The 20615-nt window shown below is 53.1% G+C and overlaps 1 protein-coding gene across 2 annotated transcripts in view; it reads right to left on the reverse strand.

Moving 5' to 3' along the window:
- Positions 1-19339, reverse strand: part of COL5A3 (collagen type V alpha 3 chain) — a 35117-nt gene extending 15778 nt beyond the window's left edge. Inside the window, exons 1-32 of one of the 2 annotated variants that reach the window (XM_054693259.1) lie at positions 19196-19339; positions 15295-15453; positions 15019-15208; positions 14792-14948; positions 14032-14136; positions 13549-13698; positions 11647-11760; positions 11416-11562; positions 10194-10241; positions 10081-10122; positions 9707-9769; positions 9076-9150; positions 8891-8974; positions 8655-8711; positions 8517-8570; positions 8311-8364; positions 7694-7747; positions 7557-7610; positions 7310-7363; positions 6943-6987; positions 6794-6847; positions 6572-6616; positions 6357-6410; positions 6178-6222; positions 5309-5362; positions 5182-5226; positions 4990-5043; positions 3527-3571; positions 3365-3418; positions 3106-3213; positions 2620-2673; positions 458-511 (exon numbers count right to left, since the gene is read on the reverse strand). In XM_054693259.1, the coding sequence (XP_054549234.1) occupies positions 458-511; positions 2620-2673; positions 3106-3213; positions 3365-3418; positions 3527-3571; positions 4990-5043; positions 5182-5226; positions 5309-5362; positions 6178-6222; positions 6357-6410; positions 6572-6616; positions 6794-6847; positions 6943-6987; positions 7310-7363; positions 7557-7610; positions 7694-7747; positions 8311-8364; positions 8517-8570; positions 8655-8711; positions 8891-8974; positions 9076-9150; positions 9707-9769; positions 10081-10122; positions 10194-10241; positions 11416-11562; positions 11647-11760; positions 13549-13698; positions 14032-14136; positions 14792-14948; positions 15019-15208; positions 15295-15453; positions 19196-19310 (2487 nt within the window). In that variant the 5' untranslated portion in view covers positions 19311-19339. Of the gene's footprint in view, positions 1-457; positions 512-2619; positions 2674-3105; positions 3214-3364; positions 3419-3526; positions 3572-4989; positions 5044-5181; positions 5227-5308; positions 5363-6177; positions 6223-6356; positions 6411-6571; positions 6617-6793; positions 6848-6942; positions 6988-7309; positions 7364-7556; positions 7611-7693; positions 7748-8310; positions 8365-8516; positions 8571-8654; positions 8712-8890; positions 8975-9075; positions 9151-9706; positions 9770-10080; positions 10123-10193; positions 10242-11415; positions 11563-11646; positions 11761-13548; positions 13699-14031; positions 14137-14791; positions 14949-15018; positions 15209-15294; positions 15457-19195 lie in introns of both variants that reach the window. The other variant, XM_037505740.2, reaches the window with a different exon arrangement.
- Positions 19340-20615: the final 1276 nt, after the last annotated feature.

The raw sequence follows: 20615 nt of genomic DNA on the forward strand, positions 1-20615 counted from the left end.
AGATAGCAGGGGAAACCTCAACATACACTTATGTGTGTACATACAATATGCACTTACACAGTCACATGCATAGCAGACTATGAGTACATGCTACAGACACATGCAGCAAGGCAATTCACACATGTAAACACAGCCACACAGAAAACAAGCACGAATTCCACATGGTTCCACACACGTGCCATGCCCCTCACACACATGTATGCCCATGGACACGTGTTGCATGTGCATGCTCATGCCTGTGTAGCTATCACAGGCCCATGGGCTGCAGCACCCAGACCCCATGGAGAGGCACTTGGAACACACATGAGGCATGATGGCAGGTCAGCTCACCTATGGTGCCCCACCTTGCCCACAGGAACGTGTGCACACCAGTGCGTCCAGGCACAGACACAGACACAGTCATGAAGGCCACACGGGGAAGCCCCTCCCTCTCCCTGACCCTTGGATCGCTACTCACCCGCCTCCCTTTCTCTCCTAATGGTCCTAGGGTCCCCGGGAAGCCAATAGATCCCTGGGTGGAAAGGATGAGAGAAGAGATGAGGGTGAGGAGTAGGTCGTGGGCAAAGTTGGCCACTCACCCCATTCAGTCACCACATCATTAGGCCTTTCTAGGCCACTGGTTCCAGAAACTTCTTTGTTCCTTCTAGCCCCTATCTGCTCTAAGGCAGTCCTCTGCCTCCCTCTCCCCCATTTCCCTCCCTCATCACTCCACTCCTGTCACGCTGACCTCCCCAATGCCACTCAGGCATGTCCATATGCTCCTGCCCCAAAGCCTTTGCACTAACTGCTCCTTTTGCCTAAAAGTTTCTTCTCTCAGGTTCCCGCATAGCAGCCAGTCCTCATCACTTAGATCTCATTCAGATGTCACCTCTAAGTGAGGCCTTCTGCCACCATCCTGACTACCAAACTGTCCATAGTGATAATGTCACTATCACATTACCACACTATCCTATTTTGTCTTACCTATAATTACCTATAATTGCCTTACTTATTTTGTCTACCTATATAATTGAAATTACATTATTCACTTGCTTACTTATTCAATGTCTGTTTTCCCTACTAGGTGACGGCACTTGGGTCTTATTCCCCATGCCTGGTACATGGTGGGCACTTCATCAACATTTGTGACTATCCTGCCCATCTTGGAGGTATGCTCCCTCCAACTGGAGGAAGGTATCACAGGATCTTCTATCTCTTCCCAGCCCTCCCTATGCAGGCTGAATCCAGATCAATAAATTTCTGTTGCTTAAGTCTTGTGGTCTAAGATAATTTTGTTATAGCAGCCCAAACTGACCAGACACTGACCTCACTTTCACCAATATGCCATGTCTCCTTTCATGCATTGCTCAATGCCCTAGACACACTGACTACTCTGAGCAAGGTGGCTTTGTTCGTTGCTTCTGTGAATCCATTGCTCTGTGAACTCCCAGTTCTTGCAGTTGAGTTCTAGTCTTAGTTGTAATGCTTTGAGTTTATTCCCAAACCTGTTTATATCAGTTCTCCTTGCTATTAGAGTCATGTGATTTAATGGAAGTTTACCAAAACTGATGAAATAGATAAGGAAAGCCTACGTTAAATGGAAGACTCCATGTAAAGGCAGGTCACTAAAAAATATCACTGTCAGGACCTCCCTGGGGGCCCAAGGGGTTAATCACCACATTATGAAGCAATCCGCAGCCTCTGCAGCATGAATTCAATCCCCAGTCGGCCAGAGAGAAACCCACATGGCGCAGCAGACCTCTCCTGTCTTGCCCGCTGCTCCCCTCAGCAGTGTGTTTCAGTCAGTCTGCCTGTTCTGTTCCCCACTCTGTTTCTGGTGAATCCTCTCACCCCCCTCATCTCTGGCCTGTACCCCAGCTCTTGTATGCATAAATAAATAAATCTTTTAAAATATATATATCACTGCCAAAATAAGTGTGGGCAAGGGAACTGTGCCAGGTGGGATGGGCAAAGCAAAAGACTCTATCAGGATTCTACACTCAGATATCGTCCCACGTGTATTTGCATTTCTGCTCCACTTATAAACAAAAACTACAAATCATTAGTCTTGTAATGTGGGCCTGGTTTTGGCAGAAAGAAACATCTAATGAGTAGCCTCACTCATCAAAACATTGGCAAACAAATGTACATTTTTATATAGGTATGTCATTTTGCATAATTCCATTTCATTAAGTTTTAGCTAAAGATAGATAGATAGATAGATAGATAGATAGATAGATAGATAGATAGATAGATAGATAGATAGATTTCTTATGATTCTCCTCCTTCCTAAACCAACCTCAATCATGTGAAATAAGAAGAATCTTGTGGTTTTTTTATCCCCAAAGTCATCAGCAATATTATAATCAAATGATGAGGTTGGTAGCAATGATGAGGTATCATTTCACAACTGAAAAAAATGGAGTCAAATGACTTGCCCAAGGTGATTTAGTAAGAAAAAGGTGACTTTCCCGAGGTCACAGAGCAGCTAAGAGCATGTTGAGTTCAAGTCTGAGTTAAAATTATCTCTCAGTGAGCCATGGATGGACACTTCACCCCCACAAACCATAGCCTGAGCCCCCAGATGTGAATCAGGCTCTGAACCCTGCCTTTGCCGCCCCCCAGCCCCCAGCTTCATACCTTAGGACCCGGACGTCCTGGGTAACCTGGGAGACCAGGCACCCCAAGCTTGCCCTGCAAAAAGATTGTGGGACAAAGGTCAGAAATTGCAAACTGGAGATCAGAGGGGAAGGAGCATGCCTGGGATGCAGGAGCTGCAGCGTGGAGTTTGGGGAAACATGGGTTCAAGTCCCCGTACTCCTGTCTGCCAGAGTGTGCTCTTGGTCAGCTCATTCAACTGCTCCAAATCTCAGTTTCTTTGTTTATAAAATGGGGATAAAATAATGCCTGTTACCTGGGCTAGTAATGGGGATAAAAATAACATGTATGGAGTTGTTCTGTAATGCTGCGCTGAGGAGTTACGGGAGATGACCAAGTGTGGGAACAGACTGCTGAGGTCAGAGATCAAAGGGCAGGGGGCAAAGGCCCTAAAGGGTCAGGGAACACCTAGACTGCAAGAAGGGAAGCTGGCGATTACACTAGAAGTGATGATCAAGGTCCATTCACCTTTTCCCCAGCTGAGCCTGGGGGCCCCTCCTTGCCAGCCAGCCCTTCCTGGCCCTTCAGCCCTTCTGGACCATCCTCTCCCCGGGGACCTGCAGGTCCAGGGTGCCCCTGGAATAGAAAGGAGAGACCTTGATATCAGTGTTTTTGTCACTCCTGCTCTCCCTGGCCCCCTGCCTCATCCCCAGCTCACCACCCGCCACCCCCATCTTACCTAAGTCCTGCAGACCCACAAAATTCCTAGTTTTGGGGATTATCATACCTGATCACCTTTAAGCCCCCCATCACCCTTAAAGCCTGGGAAGCCATCCTCTCCCTGGGTGGGAGAAAATATATGTGAGAGGTCAGAGTTTAAGGAAAGGGACACATGTAGAGCCCCGATATTAGGGCTCCCCCCCCTCTAAGGAATCCCCTCCTTTCTCACCTTCACTCCTTTCTCTCCCTGGAGGCCCCGGTTGCCAGAGGTACCCTGAAAAATAAAAAAGCTCTCAAGTCCCTTCCCTGCTTAAGGAGGACCTCAAACTCAGTCCCCTGGCCCTGAACAGCCAGGGTAAAATCCCAAGATGTTGGACTAGTCTGGGGAGAAAAGCAACCTCGGACGAAGTGATCTTTTCCCCAAATCCGCTAGTGTACTGTGCAAGAGGCTGCCTCTCCCCTTCCTCCTTTCTCACTGGCAGCCTCCCAAGGTCATCTGTGTGGGGGTGTGCAGAGAAGACAAAATTTCCGAGTAATTGATTCCCATCTCCCAGGGACACTGTGTCCACAGTTTCTTCTGGCAGGAGAAAGAGGAGGAACATTCCAGGCCCCTGCCTCATTATAAAGGCAAAGGAATGTTCCTCATTGTGCTGGCTACAATACAACTCTGTGCCTGGCAACAAGGCCAGTCTATCTGTGCTTGGCTACAGTAAGTCTGCTCAGAGCTAGCCAGATTCTGCTCCCACTAAATTCTGGGCTTCCACTGTAAGGAAAGCTGCACTTGGCTACAGTGTAACTGAGTTCAGTGACTACAAGGAAATTATACTTGGACACACTATAACTACGTGCTTGGTAATAGCATAACTGTCTCCAGTCACAGAGACGGCAATGGAAGTAAGCTCAGTTACTACAGTGAAATTGCTCCTAGATACAGTATAAGTACACGTTTTGACAATAACATGACTCTCAGGGGCCACAGGGAAATTTATTTGACCACATTGTAATTGAGCTTGGCTAAAATTCTCTGGCTTGGATTACAATGTAGCTAGACTCTAACTAGAACATGTATTTCAACTGTATATTAAAAAGCATGTCTGACTACAAGGTAGCTCTGAGTTTGACCAGCTGCAATATAACCAGCCCTTGGTTATATCTCACCTATGGTGCAGATATGTGAAGAGTCAGCTCTTCATTACCACCAACCTGTTTTTAGACCACAGGTAACAGGCACCTGTACTTGACTACAAGGCACTGCACTCAGCTACCATAGAGAGGAATTCCAAGGTCCCTGCACTGGGCCAACAGTGCCCCTCTATTTAGCCTGCTTGTCTTGCAGAGCACGTGCCTCTGGGCTTGTGCTATAACCCAAGCATCTGCTCCACTGCAACGTGCAGACCTGGGCTTGGATGCCATGTGTGTGCTTGCAGTGAAATGAGTGCCGCCTCTCATGGCTTCACTGCTCTCTACTGCAAAGCAAAAACCACACTGTGGTTTGACAGTCAACCACTGCCAAACATTTGGCTGACTCTAAGTAACACACACACACACACACACACACACACACACACACACAGAGTATAGTGTCACTCAGACCCAAACCCACTCTCGCTACACCTTGCTAGCAGACTGATTGCTCTCATCACACAGGCAGACATTTCTGATGGAGATGGCTCCCCAAAACCAATCACCCACCTTCACACCTCGAGGTCCGGGATAGCCTGGAGGGCCTGCTGACCCTGACAGACCCTGAGAGGGAGATAAGATCAGTGCCAAATCATACTTGCCTTCTGCATTCTCAGTGCATCATCTCTCTCCTCACTCACCCCTGACTCTTGGCCGTCTCCATGCCCCCAGCCCCACCCAGCCTCTCTCCGTGTCTCTCACCTGGGCCCCTTTCTCTCCAGTGGGGCCTTCATGGCCTGGGTGACCCTGGGGGGGAGAAAAACATCCTAACTTGTCATCCAAATTCCCCAGCCTCCCTTTCCTCCTCTGTCCAGCCCCTAGTTCTTACCGGAGGGCCATCAGATCCTGGGAGGCCTGGAATTCCTGGGTTCCCAGGGGGACCCTTGAAAGAGATGAACAGTGGAGTAGGAGAGAAAGGGCCTCAGGGCCCAGCACTCCACCAGGAACATCCCTACTAGGACATGCAGCTACCTCAAGGTTTGAGAACAAGAAAATCCACTACGGGGAAATCTATCCTTGGTTCTACCCAGACTTGCTGTGTGACACTGAGCCAGTCCCCTCCCCTCTCTATGCTGCAGAAATTCTCCACCACAGGGAGGGTTTAGAGGTGACTCCTTGAATCTTTCACAGAGTTGACAGGTCCAGAAATGGGCACCAATCAGATTCCTGAAAGCTAATGGTGAGACTAAAAAACTATGGTCAAACAGATTTGGATAAAGAAACTCTAAGGTCATGAGGGAGGAGATGGGGACTGAAATGACAACAAGCATGAAATGTGTGGGTAGAAATAGAAATTGGGGGGTGAGGACAGACTAAGATATGCACGGGAAGGAGCCTGTTGGGGGAAGGGGCGGGGTTGAAAACAGATGCTTGGGGAAACAAAGATGGTAGCAGATGCCAGAGAAAGGGTTTTTCTGGCCCATGAGCCTTGACTACATTTTCCATGACTGATTTCTAAGGATTTCCCTGAATTCTGACATCACCTCCATGTACCCTAACTTGGTAGGTTTCTCTTTCTAGAAAGGGATCCTTTCCCCGCAATGATACTTTGTAACTCGGGGCTTGTTTAGGGAATATTGCAATCTGTCATTATTGGGCTAATAAAAGAGGCCCTGGGGGAAGCTTTTCCTAGACAGAGTTGAAGGAGGAAGACATGAGTGGGGAGTTCAGGGAGTGGCAGGTAAAGCTGTCACTCACCTTCTCCCCAGGAGTGCCAATGGGTCCCTGGGGGCCAGGGAGTCCCTAGGGACATGAAAAAGAAGATGAAGGGTGACATGAGAAAGAGACAGTGAACGCCAAGTTTGGGGAGGCTGGGCATGGTCAATGACCTTGACTGACCATTGCCACCCCGCTTTATTAGGAGAGAGAGCTCAAACCTGGGACCCAGGGTTCCCCTGCTGTCCTGGAGGGCCTGGTTGTCCTGGAGGACCCTGGAGAGAAAGAGGGAGTCTGGGAAGCTGAGAGGGCTCATGGTATTGAGTCGACAGGGAGGCTGAGTGTGGGCAGGAGGGCACGGGAGTGGACATGCATACAGACAGTCATGGGGTCTGAGTGTCAGCAAGTGTCAGGGGCCAGGTTGCAGACAACATACCACATTTCCTTTGGCCCCCGGAGCACCATCAATTCCAACTACACCCTGGGGGAGGAGAAGGCATGAGACCAGGGCAGACACACACGCAGGTGCCTAGTCTGAGACACTGCAAGGCACGGGAGGAAGAGTATGTGCACAGAGAAAGCGGGTGACAAAAATGGACATGCGGGGGAGACATGTGAGAAGACAGACAGGGATATGGAGAGACAAGGACAGGCTCACCGGCCGTCCCAGGGGACCAGGGGAGCCTCTGGGGCCAATCAGTCCCCGGGGACCCTGCAAGGAAATAGGAGCGTTATTCCAGAACAACCCTGTGAGAGTCTGAGTCCTGACTCCTCCCAGCAAGGAGTCTAGGGGCCCCTAGTACTCACCGACTCCCCAGCCTGGCCAGTGGGTCCAGGAGGTCCCTCTGCTCCCTATGAGCAAACGGCATATTATTGCTGAGGGTGCGGGGGGACAATAGCCCCTGGAGAGCCGTCTCTCCTCATCTGGGCAGCCCCTTCCCTGAGTCTGAGGCAGAGCGTGCAGCAGGCTCTGACTCAGCACAGAACCCAACCCCAGACCCCAGATCCTGAGTCTCACTTCTGACTCCAGTTCTGGCCCCTGGCTCCCAGTGTCTTACCCCTCCTGGCTCTCCAGTGCAGCCCCTCACCCTCCATCCTGTCCCCTAACCCTCTCTGATGCACAGTCTGGCTTTCTAGCCTCCAAACTATCCCTTAACTTTTTTTCCAATTTTACCTTCTCACCATCCTCTCCCGGGGGGCCAGGTTGCCCCACGTGGCCAAAGTCACCCTGCAGCAGGGAATAGAGGGGAGTTCAGAAGCAGAAAGGTGGGGTGGAGATCAGCACTTCAAGAAAGGAGATGGAACACAAGGGGTGAAGATGCAGACACAGGAACAGAGGCCTGAATACAGGAGGCAGGGGGCACCATGACTATGGGGGGGGGGGTTGACCAAGACCTGGGAGGAGGGCCTCATACACTCACCCTTTGGCCTTTCTCACCAGGCAGCCCTGGGAGACCGTCAAAGCCCCGATCGCCCTGTACAAAGAGAAACCAGCTGAGACTGAATCCTTCACCCTGACTGTCCCCCCACCAACCCCAGTCCTGGCACCATCACCTACCTTAGGTCCCGTGTCCCCTGGGAGGCCCCGAGCCCCGTCTGCTCCAGAGCGACCCTATGGGGGGATGGGTGACCTCATCAGAATGCCTGTTACTGAGCATGTTCCTCCCGCAAAGTCCCACCTGGGGGCTGCGACCAACGCACCTCCCCAGTGCATCTCAATCCCATCCATTGCTCTTTAGTCCCAGCGCTCTCGCTCAAGTCACCATAATCACAAAGAGCAAGAAACCGTACACTCGGTGTCCATGCGCAGCCTGGCTGTGGGTTCCTCATCGTGCGCAAAACTATCTGGAGTTGTCTTGTTTGTCATTTCCTCCAATACGCCAGACTTTTCTTTCACACACTTTCTGCTCCTTCTAGTTTGACTACTCTTCCTCGCCTGCCCCTGGGCTAGACCCCCAGCTCCGGTCAAGCATTGTTCTCTCTGGCAAGTCCTCCCTGACTCTGTGACCAGCCCAATCTGCTGTCACACCCTCTGTGGAGATGCCATCCCTGTCCTCAGTGCCCCCAGCCCCCAGTGACACCAGCAGACTCCGAGGGCACAGAGCCAAGGTGCAAGGTTTGTGCTGAGGGATAGATAAGGGGTGACCAGCTGACCAGGGAGTGACTGGCGCTCACCATCTTGCCCTCTCGGCCAGGTGGCCCAAGGGGTCCCTGAAGACCTCGGGGTCCCTAGACAAGAGAGAAAGGGACGAAGGAAAGCGGAATAGGAACTTACTTTGAAACATGCCCTAAGAAAGGCAGTATTTACAGGGGTATCCTCGGGCTGTGGTGACTTGCCCAGAGTGGTCCTTTACCCCATAGTCCACCCCCAGCAATCTCACCTGTGGTCCCATCTCTCCCATCTCGCCTTTCAGACCTGGATACCCAGGAAGACCCTTGGAAGAAGAGATGGGCAATGCAGTTAGAGGGGTTCCCTCTCCACTGATGTGTCCCCCTCCTTCATGGGGCCTCCTACTCACCACGGGGCCTGGACGTCCGGTTAGCCCCATGGGGCCAGGGGGACCTTTCATAGAGAGCTGGAAAGATCAAGGGGAACAGAACCTCAGGTCTCTCACAAGGCCCCCACATCTCCCACAAAGGCTTCTTCAGGAGACAGACATGCACTTGTCTCCTGCCCAGCCCTCCGTGGTCTCCCACCTCTTCATTCTCTCAGTGCCCCCGCTACGATGTCAGCCCCCTGCTTATCCTGACTCACCTGAGCCTGCTGCAGCACTGCCTGGGCCTGGGCCTGCTGGAAGGAGACTGGGGGTCCTTGGAGGGAGCCACTGGCAAACTGGAACTAGGGGACAACAGGTTATGAGGAAAACCCTCCTAGGTCAGGAGTCATCTCCTGAGTCAGGAGTACACCCCAAAGAGTGTGCCACCCCATTTTCCTCTTACCGGCATCATGATCACAGTGCCTGGTAGGCCTCGGATCCCATCAATGCCAGGGATTCCTGGGAGGCCTGCAGGGCCCTGGCAAAAGGAAAGACAGAGAGGGATGGAGACAGGGAGGGAGGGATGGAGGTAGGAGAAGACAAAGAGGCAGAGGAGAGGGATGGAGGGGGGGAGAGGGAGACAGAGGGAATGTGGAGGCAGAGAGATGGACGGAGGGAGGCAGGAAGTGATAGAGATGGGAGAGGAGTGGGGAAGGATGGCAGTAGAGGAAGGAAAAAGGAAAAGACAAAAGCAGCTTGATAGAGGGAGGAGAGAGTCACAGGGAGTAGCAAGACAGAAAGAGACAAAGACAAAGAGAAGCAAAAGAAAGATTAAGAGACAGAGACAGAAACTTTGACAGAAAGACAGACAAAGGACACGCAGACATAGAGACAGAGTGGATAAAAGAGATGACAGGGCCCCAGAGACAGAAGAGGATGACCCACAGATAGGGGTGAGCAGGAAGGGTCAACACCGACTAAGAGGTGGGGTCCCCAGTCCCAGGCCCACGTTAGACATTCATGCTCCCCTTCTCAGCTCCATATCCCAAAACCACCCTCCCCCACAAGGACACACCCCAAGGAGAATCTCTTACCGGTAAGCCACGGTCTCCGGGAAATCCAGGGGAGCCGGGAGGGCCTGAGGGGCCGGCCACCCCCTATTGTGGACAGAGGATCAGAGGCACAAGTGCAAAGTTTGAACCAAGTTGACTTCCTACCTCCCACTGACCCTGACGACGCCCTGGCCTCCCTACCCAATCACTTAGCCTTTCCTGCCCCGCAATACTATACTAACCACAGCAGCCTTCAACTTTACATCTTCACCCTATTTGACTCATCCTTTGAGCCTCATATGGCCAACAGTCTTCAAATGATCTGGCAACATTGCACCGCAACTCTCCACCCCAGGCTCTTTAAAAGCCCAGTTGGAAGGGAAAGACAGAAAGAGGACAATGCAGCCATCACTCACTCGGGGTCCTGGGGCTCCAGGAGGTCCCTCAAACTGCTGTCCCTGAAGGAAAAAGGAGTGTGATATGCATTCTAGCCCAGCCCCCTCAGCTCCTCCAGCCCCGGGCTCCTCACCTGTTCAATCACGGCTGGTTCTCCTTTCGCTCCTTTCTCGCCAGCACCCTGGGGCAGGGGGTGCAGAGAAAAGGGATGTGAGCCCTGGAACTCAGACATAGAACTTTCAGTGAACCAACCACACACACACACATACACAAACACACACTCACACACACACACACACACCCCACCCTCAATACTGCCTCTGCTGTTCTATCTTCAGCCAACATATGTTGAGCAGCTCAGGCTCCAGCTTCAGCCTGGCTGTGCTGCAACAAGGTCAAGGGCATAAACAATGGAGTTGCTGTGAGTCCCTATCTTAGAGCTGCCTCTCATCAGCTCTGTGGTGTTGGGCACCTTATTCAACTCCTCTGGCCCCGCATGAAAAGTGGGTGCGTGAACGATGACTGTATATATCCCATAGGAAGATGAAAAAGTCAAAACAAAACTTGGCATATGATAGGCACATCAGGAATGAATGTTGGTGAGAATTATTACTCATGTCCTCACCTGTCAGCACCAAGGCTAGAACCTGGGGCTGCTTCTCTGCCTTATTTTCCTAGCAATTCCATTCCTCCCCTTAGCAAAAGATAACACTAATCTACAAATGAGTTACAAGTCTTTATCTCTAACCTAGACCATTTCCCTTGAAGTCCAGAATCTTCTAACCAATCACCTACTTGACATCCCCATTTGGATATCAAACAGGTGTTGCCAATTGAGCATGTTCAAAATGAGGTCCTTGCCACTTTCCAGTGCTCTCCCTTCAGCCTTCCCCATCTCACTGATGCCACTGTGCATCTGTTCTTGCCTCTCTCCACCTCCAGCAGCACGACCACAAAAGAACATGGCCCACCTTTTCTCTCTCTCCACTGACACCCCCTCTTCTGGGTCACCACCCTCTTTGGGGAATAGCGGTTTCCCTGCTGCCCCTCTGGCTCCCCCTACAGTCCATATGCTGCTCAGCAGCCAGAAGGAGCTTTTAAAACTCAAGTTAGATAGATCATGTTCCAACGCAAGTGACTTCTCAAAGTCAAATGCATCACCCTACCCACAGCACAGCCATTACCTGAAACACTGTGGGCTTATTGCTTATGTTTATGTTATTGTTTATGTTTATTGACTGCACTGGGGTGATTAGCAGGCATTCTAGGTGATATAAAAGAAAGCAAGAGAGAGTGGTTATGTGTGGCTCCAGGCAGGAGCCCCTTCTGCACTTAACCCAGCCAACCAGACTCACAGGAAAGATTTGGAACTGAGTCCGTGATGACTCTTCTGCTGCCCAGAAGTCAGGGCCCATGGTGGGGCCATCTCCTTCCTCATCCTCACTGATTAATTCAGGCTCCAGAGTCCCCAGTTCAGTTCCATCATCAGGATCCAGGTCCCCCTGAGGACACAGGGAGAAACCAAAGCTTGCTGGTCACCTCCTTGCCATCTGGCACTGCCATTGCCCTGCCCACTTCCTACCAACCTCTAAGATGGTGCCGTTGTGGCCAGTAGTCACATCAGTGGTGATCACCAAAGACGAGGGGCTGGGAGGCAGACTCGGAGCTGGTATCTCTGTCATGGGGATGTCAGTGGAGGTCTGGAGCAGGCACAGGGTGAGTGTCAGGTCTGGTCTCAGGTCAGTCAAGAAAAAGGGGAGGCAAAGGTCCTAGCCCCCAGAGTAGATAAGTCCTATCTATCACAGTCCATGGAGGGGACACAGAGGAGGAGTCCTCCCAAACAGCAGAGGGGTGAAAGGTAAGGGGTTGGCCAGTGGAGGCAGAGATGTGCCAGACAGCCAGCAGGGGGAGCCCTCTTGTGTGGAGAAGAAGCACAGGGGGTCAGGTCTGGGAAGGTCTGGAAGGCAGAGCAAGGCTGACTCCAGAACACAGTGGCCAGAGTCAAAAAGCAATCAGGGCCAAGACTCCCCAAAGCCTATCCATCATGTCCTCTCCCAAGGCAGAGCTCAGCAGTAGCCAGGACAGAGAGAGGGCATGGTAGCTCCTTCCTCCTGGCCTAGACAGCTGCAGATGAACTGAGTCAAAGGAACAAAGAGGGCAGTACGGCCCACATGAGGGCTGGGGCTGAAGAAGAGGTTGGGAAAGGTTAGACGCCCCGTGTCCCTCTCCGGGGTTTGAAGTGATAACTCTTTCTCCCCATTGATGCTGAAAGCAGATGTAGTATAACCAGCGACTGCCCAGCCAGGGGTCCCAGTCAACCGCCCACACCAAGGACCCACCCACTGTCTCACCAACTAGTGATCCCCCACAAGAGCCCCCAACTATTCCTACAACCACTGACCCATCAATGACTCCTCAATCAGCCCATCAATGACCCCTGACCAATGATCCCCACCAGGGGACCTAAAGAATGGCCCCCCAACTAATAATCCACATCACTGACCTTCCACTAGTTATTCTTATAACCACTGGCCCCTCAATTAGTGACCCATCAATGACTCCAACCAGTTACTCTCCCATCTAGTGACCTCCCCAGCCAGCACTGGTGACTTTCCAATTACTGAACCCCACCAATGATCTTTAATGAATTATGCCCCTAACCAATGTCATCCAATAATGAATACACATACATGGACCCAACTAGTGTGCCCCAGTCCAAATAGTGATCCCACTAACCAAGGACCTGGCTATGACTTCCCAACCAATATAATAACCCACAAGGACTCCCAAGCTAGTTGGGAGCTCCTGAAAGTCTCTCCTCCAAGTAATGATTAAAATCTGTGACCTCACCAGTGCCTTCAGTCAGGGACCCTCCACTGATCACTTCCTCAACTACTGATCCCCAGCAATGACCTTCAACCATTAGCTCTAAAATAGTGACATCAATAATACCAATAGCAGCCTTCATCAATGACCTCCAGTAGTGACCCCACAACTTGAACATCCTAAACATCAATCTCAATCAATGTCTTCCCACTGTGATTCCCCCAATCAGCGATTTCTATCAAGGAACTCAAATACTGCCCTCAAAGTTATTTCCCAATGAATAACCCTCACCAATAACCCCAACCACTCAATGTCAACTGAAGCAATGACACTAGTGAACCCAGCACTCACCCCAGTTAATGACTGCCCTTATAAACAGTAGCCCTCATCAAAAACCCCCTAATAATGAGGTACTCATCTGAGTGTGCCCCTTCCTCCAGCCCCCCAGAACTGGAGGTTAGGGGGTCAGAGATAAAGGAACAATAGGCTAGAATCAGTCCTCTCCCCTTCCCCCCTGGGCATCAGTCAGCTGAGAGCAGTCACTGGCCAGGGGGTGGAGACTGGAGGCAGAGACCCTGGATGAGGGGCTGGTGATCAGCGTGGATCAGAGGCCAGAAGTCAGGCAGTCCAAGAGCAGAGGTGAGAGGGCGCAGGTCCCTTACCTGGTTCTCAGGGGAGCCAGGAGGTGGACTCAGGGTCAAAGTTTCCTTGTTCTTCTTTCTGCCCTTCCCTTTTCGACCTCGCCCCTTTTTTTTCCCTTTTCCCTTGCCTTTCCGTCGAGGGGGAGGGGTCTCTGGCGCTTCCTGAGGGCCCTGCAAAGAAGGCCCCTATTCAGGTCCAGAGTCCTTCGTCAGCCTCCCACGCCCTTAGTGGGGCTCCACCACTCAGGTCAGCTGGGGTCATGCTGGCCCATGGTCCACTGGTCTTATGTCTTGAATCCAGGGTTCACTTAGCCCTGTGACCTAAGTTCATAGGATCTGCGGCCCAGGGTTGCTCAGTTATGTGACCTGAGGTCAAAATCACTCATGCCTATTTGAGGGCAAGGGTCGCTCAGCCTCATGGATGGGAGCCAGGATTTACACAGTCCTGAGATCTGTAGCCAGGGATAACTCAGCCTGTGACCTCAGGCCCAGCCCCTTACTCACCCCTGTGGCTATGGAGTCCAGGTGGTCACAGTCCGGCAGGTACCGCGCACAGGCCTGGAGGGCGGCCTGAGGATCCGCAACAATCAGCAGCTCCTGAATATCTCCCTGAGACCAGTGAGAGGAGAGGTGTTGAAAAAGGGACCCCCACGTTGAGTTCGACCCCACTCCTCAATGTAGTCCTTCCCACCCATCCCCAGCCCAAAGCATAAGGAGTGGTGGCCCCATCACAGCCCAGGAGAGCCCTTCACCCTTCCAAACTGAGAGGAGAGTCTGTCATGGTCACACCAAATCACAACCACAAACCACACCCCATCTCATCTGCCCCTTTTGTTCCTCGGCGCTCAGGCACATGGTAAGCACCTACTAAGTGTCGAGAGGTACCGAGTATAAGGAGGGGACAAGATGGATGAAGTCTCTGGCTCCTGGAGGTGACACACATGATGATCACACAGCATGGTCACCACATCAAAAACACCTGCTCAGAGCCGCACGCAGCACGCCTTGCAGGGCCCGATGCCACACCCACCCACCTCACTCAGCATCACAGCAAGCGGACACTATCCTCTCACCACAGGCCAAGGACGCAGCATTGCAACCATCAGCCTTGGCTCCACAGTCTCACACTCATGCGCACGACGCACCCTAACCTCCCTTCCCTCAGTTTCCTGGCACTAGTTAGAGAAGCACACACTCCATCAAGCTGCAGAAAAACTCCCCCTCCCATCTTCTGCCTCAGTTTTCCCTGTCACTGAGCTCCTACCTCAAAAGCCTCCTCCCCAAGGTCCTGGGTCCCCAGCACAGTGAGACCAGCCGTGCTGATGAATCGAAGCCCCTGACCCAATACAGGGGACTGAGCTTCACAGTCCACCACCAGGGTCACCATTGCACCATCCACGCTGACTGCCACACGGTGCCACCTACAAGGGCACAGGCTCAGTAGGGGTGTTTCTCACTCCACCCCTCCCTGGACCCCCACCTTATACTCACCTGCCATCCATGAGGTTCACCTGCTGGGGGAGGGGGTTGAAGGCGACACCTAAGAGGCCCAGAGCAGGTCCCAGTGCCAGGCCCAGCTGCCGCGTACCCTCCTCATCGTAAATGGACAGAAGGACAGACTGATTGGCCGGCTGGCCCCGCAGGGTGATCAGCACAGAAAAGTCCTCAGGAAAGTGCCCGTCTGGGTGCGCAGAGGGGAGGGGCAGTTCAGATGGCCTGGCCAGGACCCATGCTCCCAGGGTCACCCCAGCCTACCTCCTGACTCACCTGGAAAGAGCTCCCACGTGGGTACAGCAAGCGCGCTGGCTTTGCCCACCCAGAATGCCCGGTCTCCCTCTGGGGTCCTCTGGGGACAGAGACCAGGCACTTGGGGAGCACCACCCTGGCCTCCTCGCATACCCAAGGCCTTCAGCAGGTCCACAGGATCTGCTGCAGAGAGAAGGCAGGAAGAGGTGTGTTAAAATGAACCCAGACTCCACATGAGTGGCTCATATTTGGAGAAACTCAGCCCCCGCCCCTTGTTTGTGGGCCTGAGGGAAGGAGAAAACCTGGGACCTGCACCCCCCTCACACCCCACAGCTGTTCCTGTCTCATCAGCCTGTTGACTCCTGTTTTGTTCCCTTGGTTTTGATGAGGAAAAAAAAAAAAAAAAAGCTGACCTAGTTCTGGGATGAATCAAAGCTTCTTGGCCTGAGCCCCAGAGCCAAACTGTCCCCCTCTCCATAGTCCCTGCACCAACTCCTGGGGCTATTTCTGGGACCTAAAACCCCCTCACCAGGGGAAGCCTGCTTGGGGAGCAGGGGCTCCTCACGTGTGTTCTTCGCCCACCTCCTGCCTCAGCTTTCATCTCTCTGACCTCCTTTGCCTACCACCTCCCACGACCACCATCACACATCACCTCCTCCCTCTGACCGCCACCTCCGGACTTCTTCTCTCTGGCCTCCTCCTCGACCACTGTCACTCAGGATCTCCCTTTGACCACTGTGATTTCCAGACTCCTCTCTCCGACCACTCAACCTGACCATCGCCACCGACTTCTTCATCTGGTCAACCCCTCTGACCTCTTTCCTCGCCTGACCCCAACTTCCTCCTTCTGACTCTCCCCCTCTGACTTCTCTCTGATTTTCTCCTCTGACCTTCTTCCTCTGACTACCCCCTCTTCTCCCTCTGCCTGTCCCAATCTCCTCCATCTGACCTGCGAGCTCCCCAGTTTTTCACCCTCTGATCTCCTGACCACTTCTCTCTGATAACCCCTGACCTCCTCCCTCTGGGCCTCCCTTTCATCCCAAAATAGCAAGGCACTGGTCTGGCCCAATCAGACCCTAGTCCCAGCCATCCCACCAGCCCCACCCCACGCAGCCTGGCCAACACTAAGTGGAACCACATGGTTTGGGCAGGGGAGAGGGCTTCCCCTGGGCCTAAAGGCCTTGCGCGCACTCCCCTCCCCCCACAGTCTGTCCCACTGACCCCCTGACCCAGCCTCTTGGCAGGAATAAGATTCTGTCAGATCTCCCCATGACCTCACCCTGGGGGCAGCACTGCTGACCTCACTGTTAGGAGCATGAGTGGGGGAAGGGGACAAATAGGGGGAGAGAGAGTCTTGGATGAGGGTCCCCCCTTCAAGCTCCTCCAGGATCATCATTATCTAGACTGCACAGAACCCTGTTCCAGACTCTACAGAACCTGCAGTGCCTCCCCTTTCCTTTCCCCACCCTCCCTCTCTCTGTCCCACTTTCTCTGTCCTCTCTCTGTGTCCAACTCTGAATCTCAGCCTCTCCTCCCTCCCTCCCTCTCTCTCTCTCTCTCTCTCCCTCTCTCCCCCCCCCCTCCGCTTCATATACGTGTGGGGAGTTGGATTACTCCCCATCTCTTTCTCCCCATCTTCATCTCCCCCAACCCTGCTGCCACTACCCATCTCTAATTGCCCGGTCTGTGGCTGGGCTGTCATTAAGAGGTATTTGCGTTACAGCCTCCTGGGGCTAAGATCTGGGCTCCCAGGCTCTACTGACCACAAGGGTCATTCCTTCCTGGAACCATCATTCCAGTCACCCCCTCTCCAGGCTGGAATCCAAGGAAAGGCTGAGGGCCATGCCCCACCTACTGTGGCTCTCCCCCTCACTCAGACCCCAGCTTCTGTGCGCTCTATGCAGTGAGAAGGGGTCTCCCATCAACCAGCTGCTCATTCATATGTAAAAAGTCCTTCCCAGCATCTAGCCCAAGTGTCTCCTGCTTCACTCTTGTGTCCCTTCTGTAATGACCTTTCAGAACTGACTGCCCTTTCTTTTCGTGGCTGGCTTCGTGACAAGGAGACACACAAGAGGCATTGAGTCCTGCCTGCAGGGCCAGGGTGTGGGGGTCTGTCAAGGACCCAGTCTGCCCTTCCCCACAGACCCTTCCTGTGCTGCTCAGGGAGACACTGGGTAGGTTCTAGGTTGTGGAGGGAGACAGACAAGGACTAGCCACGGATCCCCTCAGATGTATAGAACATATTTGTAGGTGTCTGTGCAAGTGTGCATATGAACTATTGGGTGCATGAGATTGTGCATGTGTGTGTGACTGAGTAGAACAGGGAATGGCTGCGTGTGTGATTTGTTAATGTGTTTACATGTGTGCAAGTATCTAGCCTATGGTGGAGAGACTAGATGCAGTTTGACATGAGGCTGTATGTCCATGAGAGCTGGGGTCCTAGCAGTGAACTTGGAGTCCTGTAGGTGGGTCTGCCCTTGTAGTAGCTCCCATTGAGATGGGGAGTATGGTTATATGTAAAAGCGTGGACAAATCATCAAGTAGGTGACTGGTTCTGAACAGTGGCCATGTTATATGAATGACAGTGGGAGCAAATGTGAGAGTTTGAAAGCAGAAGTGGGAGGGAGACAAAAGCTGTGATCATGTCGTGGGTGACTGATGGGATTGCCTGGGCATGGGCACCCAGTGTTTAACATTCCTGGGTTTCCAAGGGGTCTATATTCTTCATGGATGCTGGAGACTGAAGACCTGTGCCTATGGGTGAGCGTGAGAATGGAGCATAGGCCAACTTGAGGTTATCCCCGCGAGCAGGCACTTTCCTGGACTCGAGAGAAAGTGAGGGAAGTGAGGTGAAGGGTATGTGTGCTGGGGAGCTGAGTGTGAGTAGGCAGGAATTTCTGGGAGGGCCTGACCCGGGATCTCTCAGACCTGGGAAGTTCCATAGATCACCACTTGAGGGACCACGACCTTCCGGAACCCCGCCCCCCACCCTAGTCCCGTGGGGCGGGGCTTGGCGTCCAGCCAGATGCGTGCAGCTGGGCATGCGTCAGCTCTGACTCACCCATGCGACTGCCCCCGGGACCCCAAAGGGGCCCCTGAGAAATTCCTCAGAAAAAACACCAGAGGTTCGCTCAGCAGCTGGGAGGGGGGTGAGAGAAACTTCCACTCCCGCCCCCGCCCGCTCTCCGCTCCGCCCCGCCCCGCCCGGCCTCCCGCCCGGCCTCGCCCCTCGCCGCGGGCCTCCCGGGGCCCTGTCCATGGTGCTGACCGCGGCTCTGGGGACAGCAGGGTGGGGAGGCGGTGGGTGCGCGCCAATTTGGGCAGAGGAAGAACTGGTTGAGGCCAATTTGGGAGAGACGCAAAGGGAATTCTGAGTCCCCAATTAGCCCCTTCCCATACTCGCCCCACTCACCATCACCCTCAGAATCATCCCATTCCATTTACACCTCCAAATCACAAACACACGCCCCTCATAGGTTCACACAGAGACACACAAACGATTATTCTCCAAATCAGCTGCACACGCAAACATACTTGTACACCCCCAACTCACAATCACTGACCCAGGGATCACCCTGTCACCCATATTCATACAGTCATCAATTCCCACACCCAAGTATACGCACAGTTTCACTCTAAATGGACACACACACACACACACACACACAAAAACACCTATAAATTGCATTCATTCCCAAGCACTCACAGCAAAACATGGTCACAAACCGCTCCTCCCTCCAGCTGTCACACCCACAAATCACCCAGAGTAGGACACCAGCATGGGAACATCACAGCGTGGGCCACACACGAGGCGGGTGCCTTGACTCCCCCCATGCACTCCCCCTATTCCCAACTCCATCCAGTCTAGGACCCTCGCTGGACCAGCACCCTGGGTCTATCTATCTTCTTCCCCTCGGCTCACCCGCCTGTATCCAGGGCAGAAACTGCAGCGAGACCAGGAACAGGCAGAGGCCAGCCTGCAGCTGGCCCAGGCCCAGGCCCAGGCTACTCCCCATCCCAGCGGGGCCCGCTCTCATGGCGGGGACCCGACAGGGAGGCTGCGGGGCGCGGCGACTCCACGGGTTCGGCGCACTCGCTCTCCGCGGCTGGCCCGCTCCACTGGGGATGAACTGAACTGCCCAAAACCCCGCCCTGGCCTCGCCCAGCAGCAGCTCGGACTGGCGGGACTCGCTAAAGTGGGGGTGGCTGACAGCTGGGGGTGGGGGAGTTGGGAAACTTTGTGCTGTGCACTGATTGGCCGACTTGGGTGGAGCCTTGGGCCGGGAGCTGGGCCCTTCTTGCCCCACCCACAGTGGAACAGGACCGTTACTCCCACCCAGCCTTAGAATTCGGGGTCCCAACCTTACCCCAAATTCTTCCTTCTTAACAGCCACCCAAAGGTATCTTAACTTCATTTGAATCCTTAGCTTCCACCTATGCCCCTGGAATTACACACAGAACATCTTAATACTGATTTTTTTTTCTGTCTTACCCAAGCCCTCAAGTGGGGTCCCTCACTCCAAACTCTCACCCACCTGCCTGACCCCAGTGGTACATGTGCAAAATAGGAGAGGTACCACCCTCATCCTAAAGCTTTTCCTTCATAAATAAATCTCACCCCAGTTTTCAAAATGGGGTTCCCAAGCTTTCTCCAAGTCCTCATCTCTCCACCCAAATTCTAGAAAAGAATGTCCTGACCCCACCTCTAAACCCTCACCACAAATTCCAAAACACCACTTTCAAGTTCCCCTAAACCCTATATTCAAACAAACTGTCCCACTCCTTCCCTAGCCCTTCTCTCCCTCCCGCTGGTCCCCAAATGGACACTCCAGTCCCAATCATTACTAGTGCTCCTTTCAAATGCAGGGTCTGGCCTTACCCCTAAAGCAGGAGACTGCCACAAGGAAAGCAGGGATGGGTCCCTGCCATTCCTGTGGTGAGACAGAGACTCTCATCCCAATAACACCCCCTAAGTGTAGATGGAGCTGTCAGTGCAATTGAACAAGCACAGACAGGCAGAATCTGAAGGCGCTTTTACAGGGAGGAACCCAAGGGGCGTATCCTGGGCCCAGAACTTCTCCCCCCTTTGGGGAAAAAGAAACCAGCATTGCCTCCCTCCTAGTCTCCAGCTCCTCAGACAAAGAGTCTCTGTGTCCCTGGAGAAGAGAGGGTGGGGCCCCATCTGGCCTGAGAGGGAGATGGAGGCCCCTGGGGCGGAGGGAGGAAGGGGAATCTCCCTAAGCTTCTCCTCCTCCCTCCCTAGGGACAACTGAGGCTGAGACTTCTCCAGCTAAGGCTCTCACAGAAGTCTTGCCTTGCTGGGAAGTTCTTCCTAAAGTCTA

Source organism: Talpa occidentalis, unplaced genomic scaffold, assembly GCF_014898055.3.
Source record: "Talpa occidentalis isolate TD23 unplaced genomic scaffold, MPIMG_talOcc4v2.1 talOcc4.12, whole genome shotgun sequence".
NCBI lineage: Eukaryota > Metazoa > Chordata > Mammalia > Eulipotyphla > Talpidae > Talpa > Talpa occidentalis.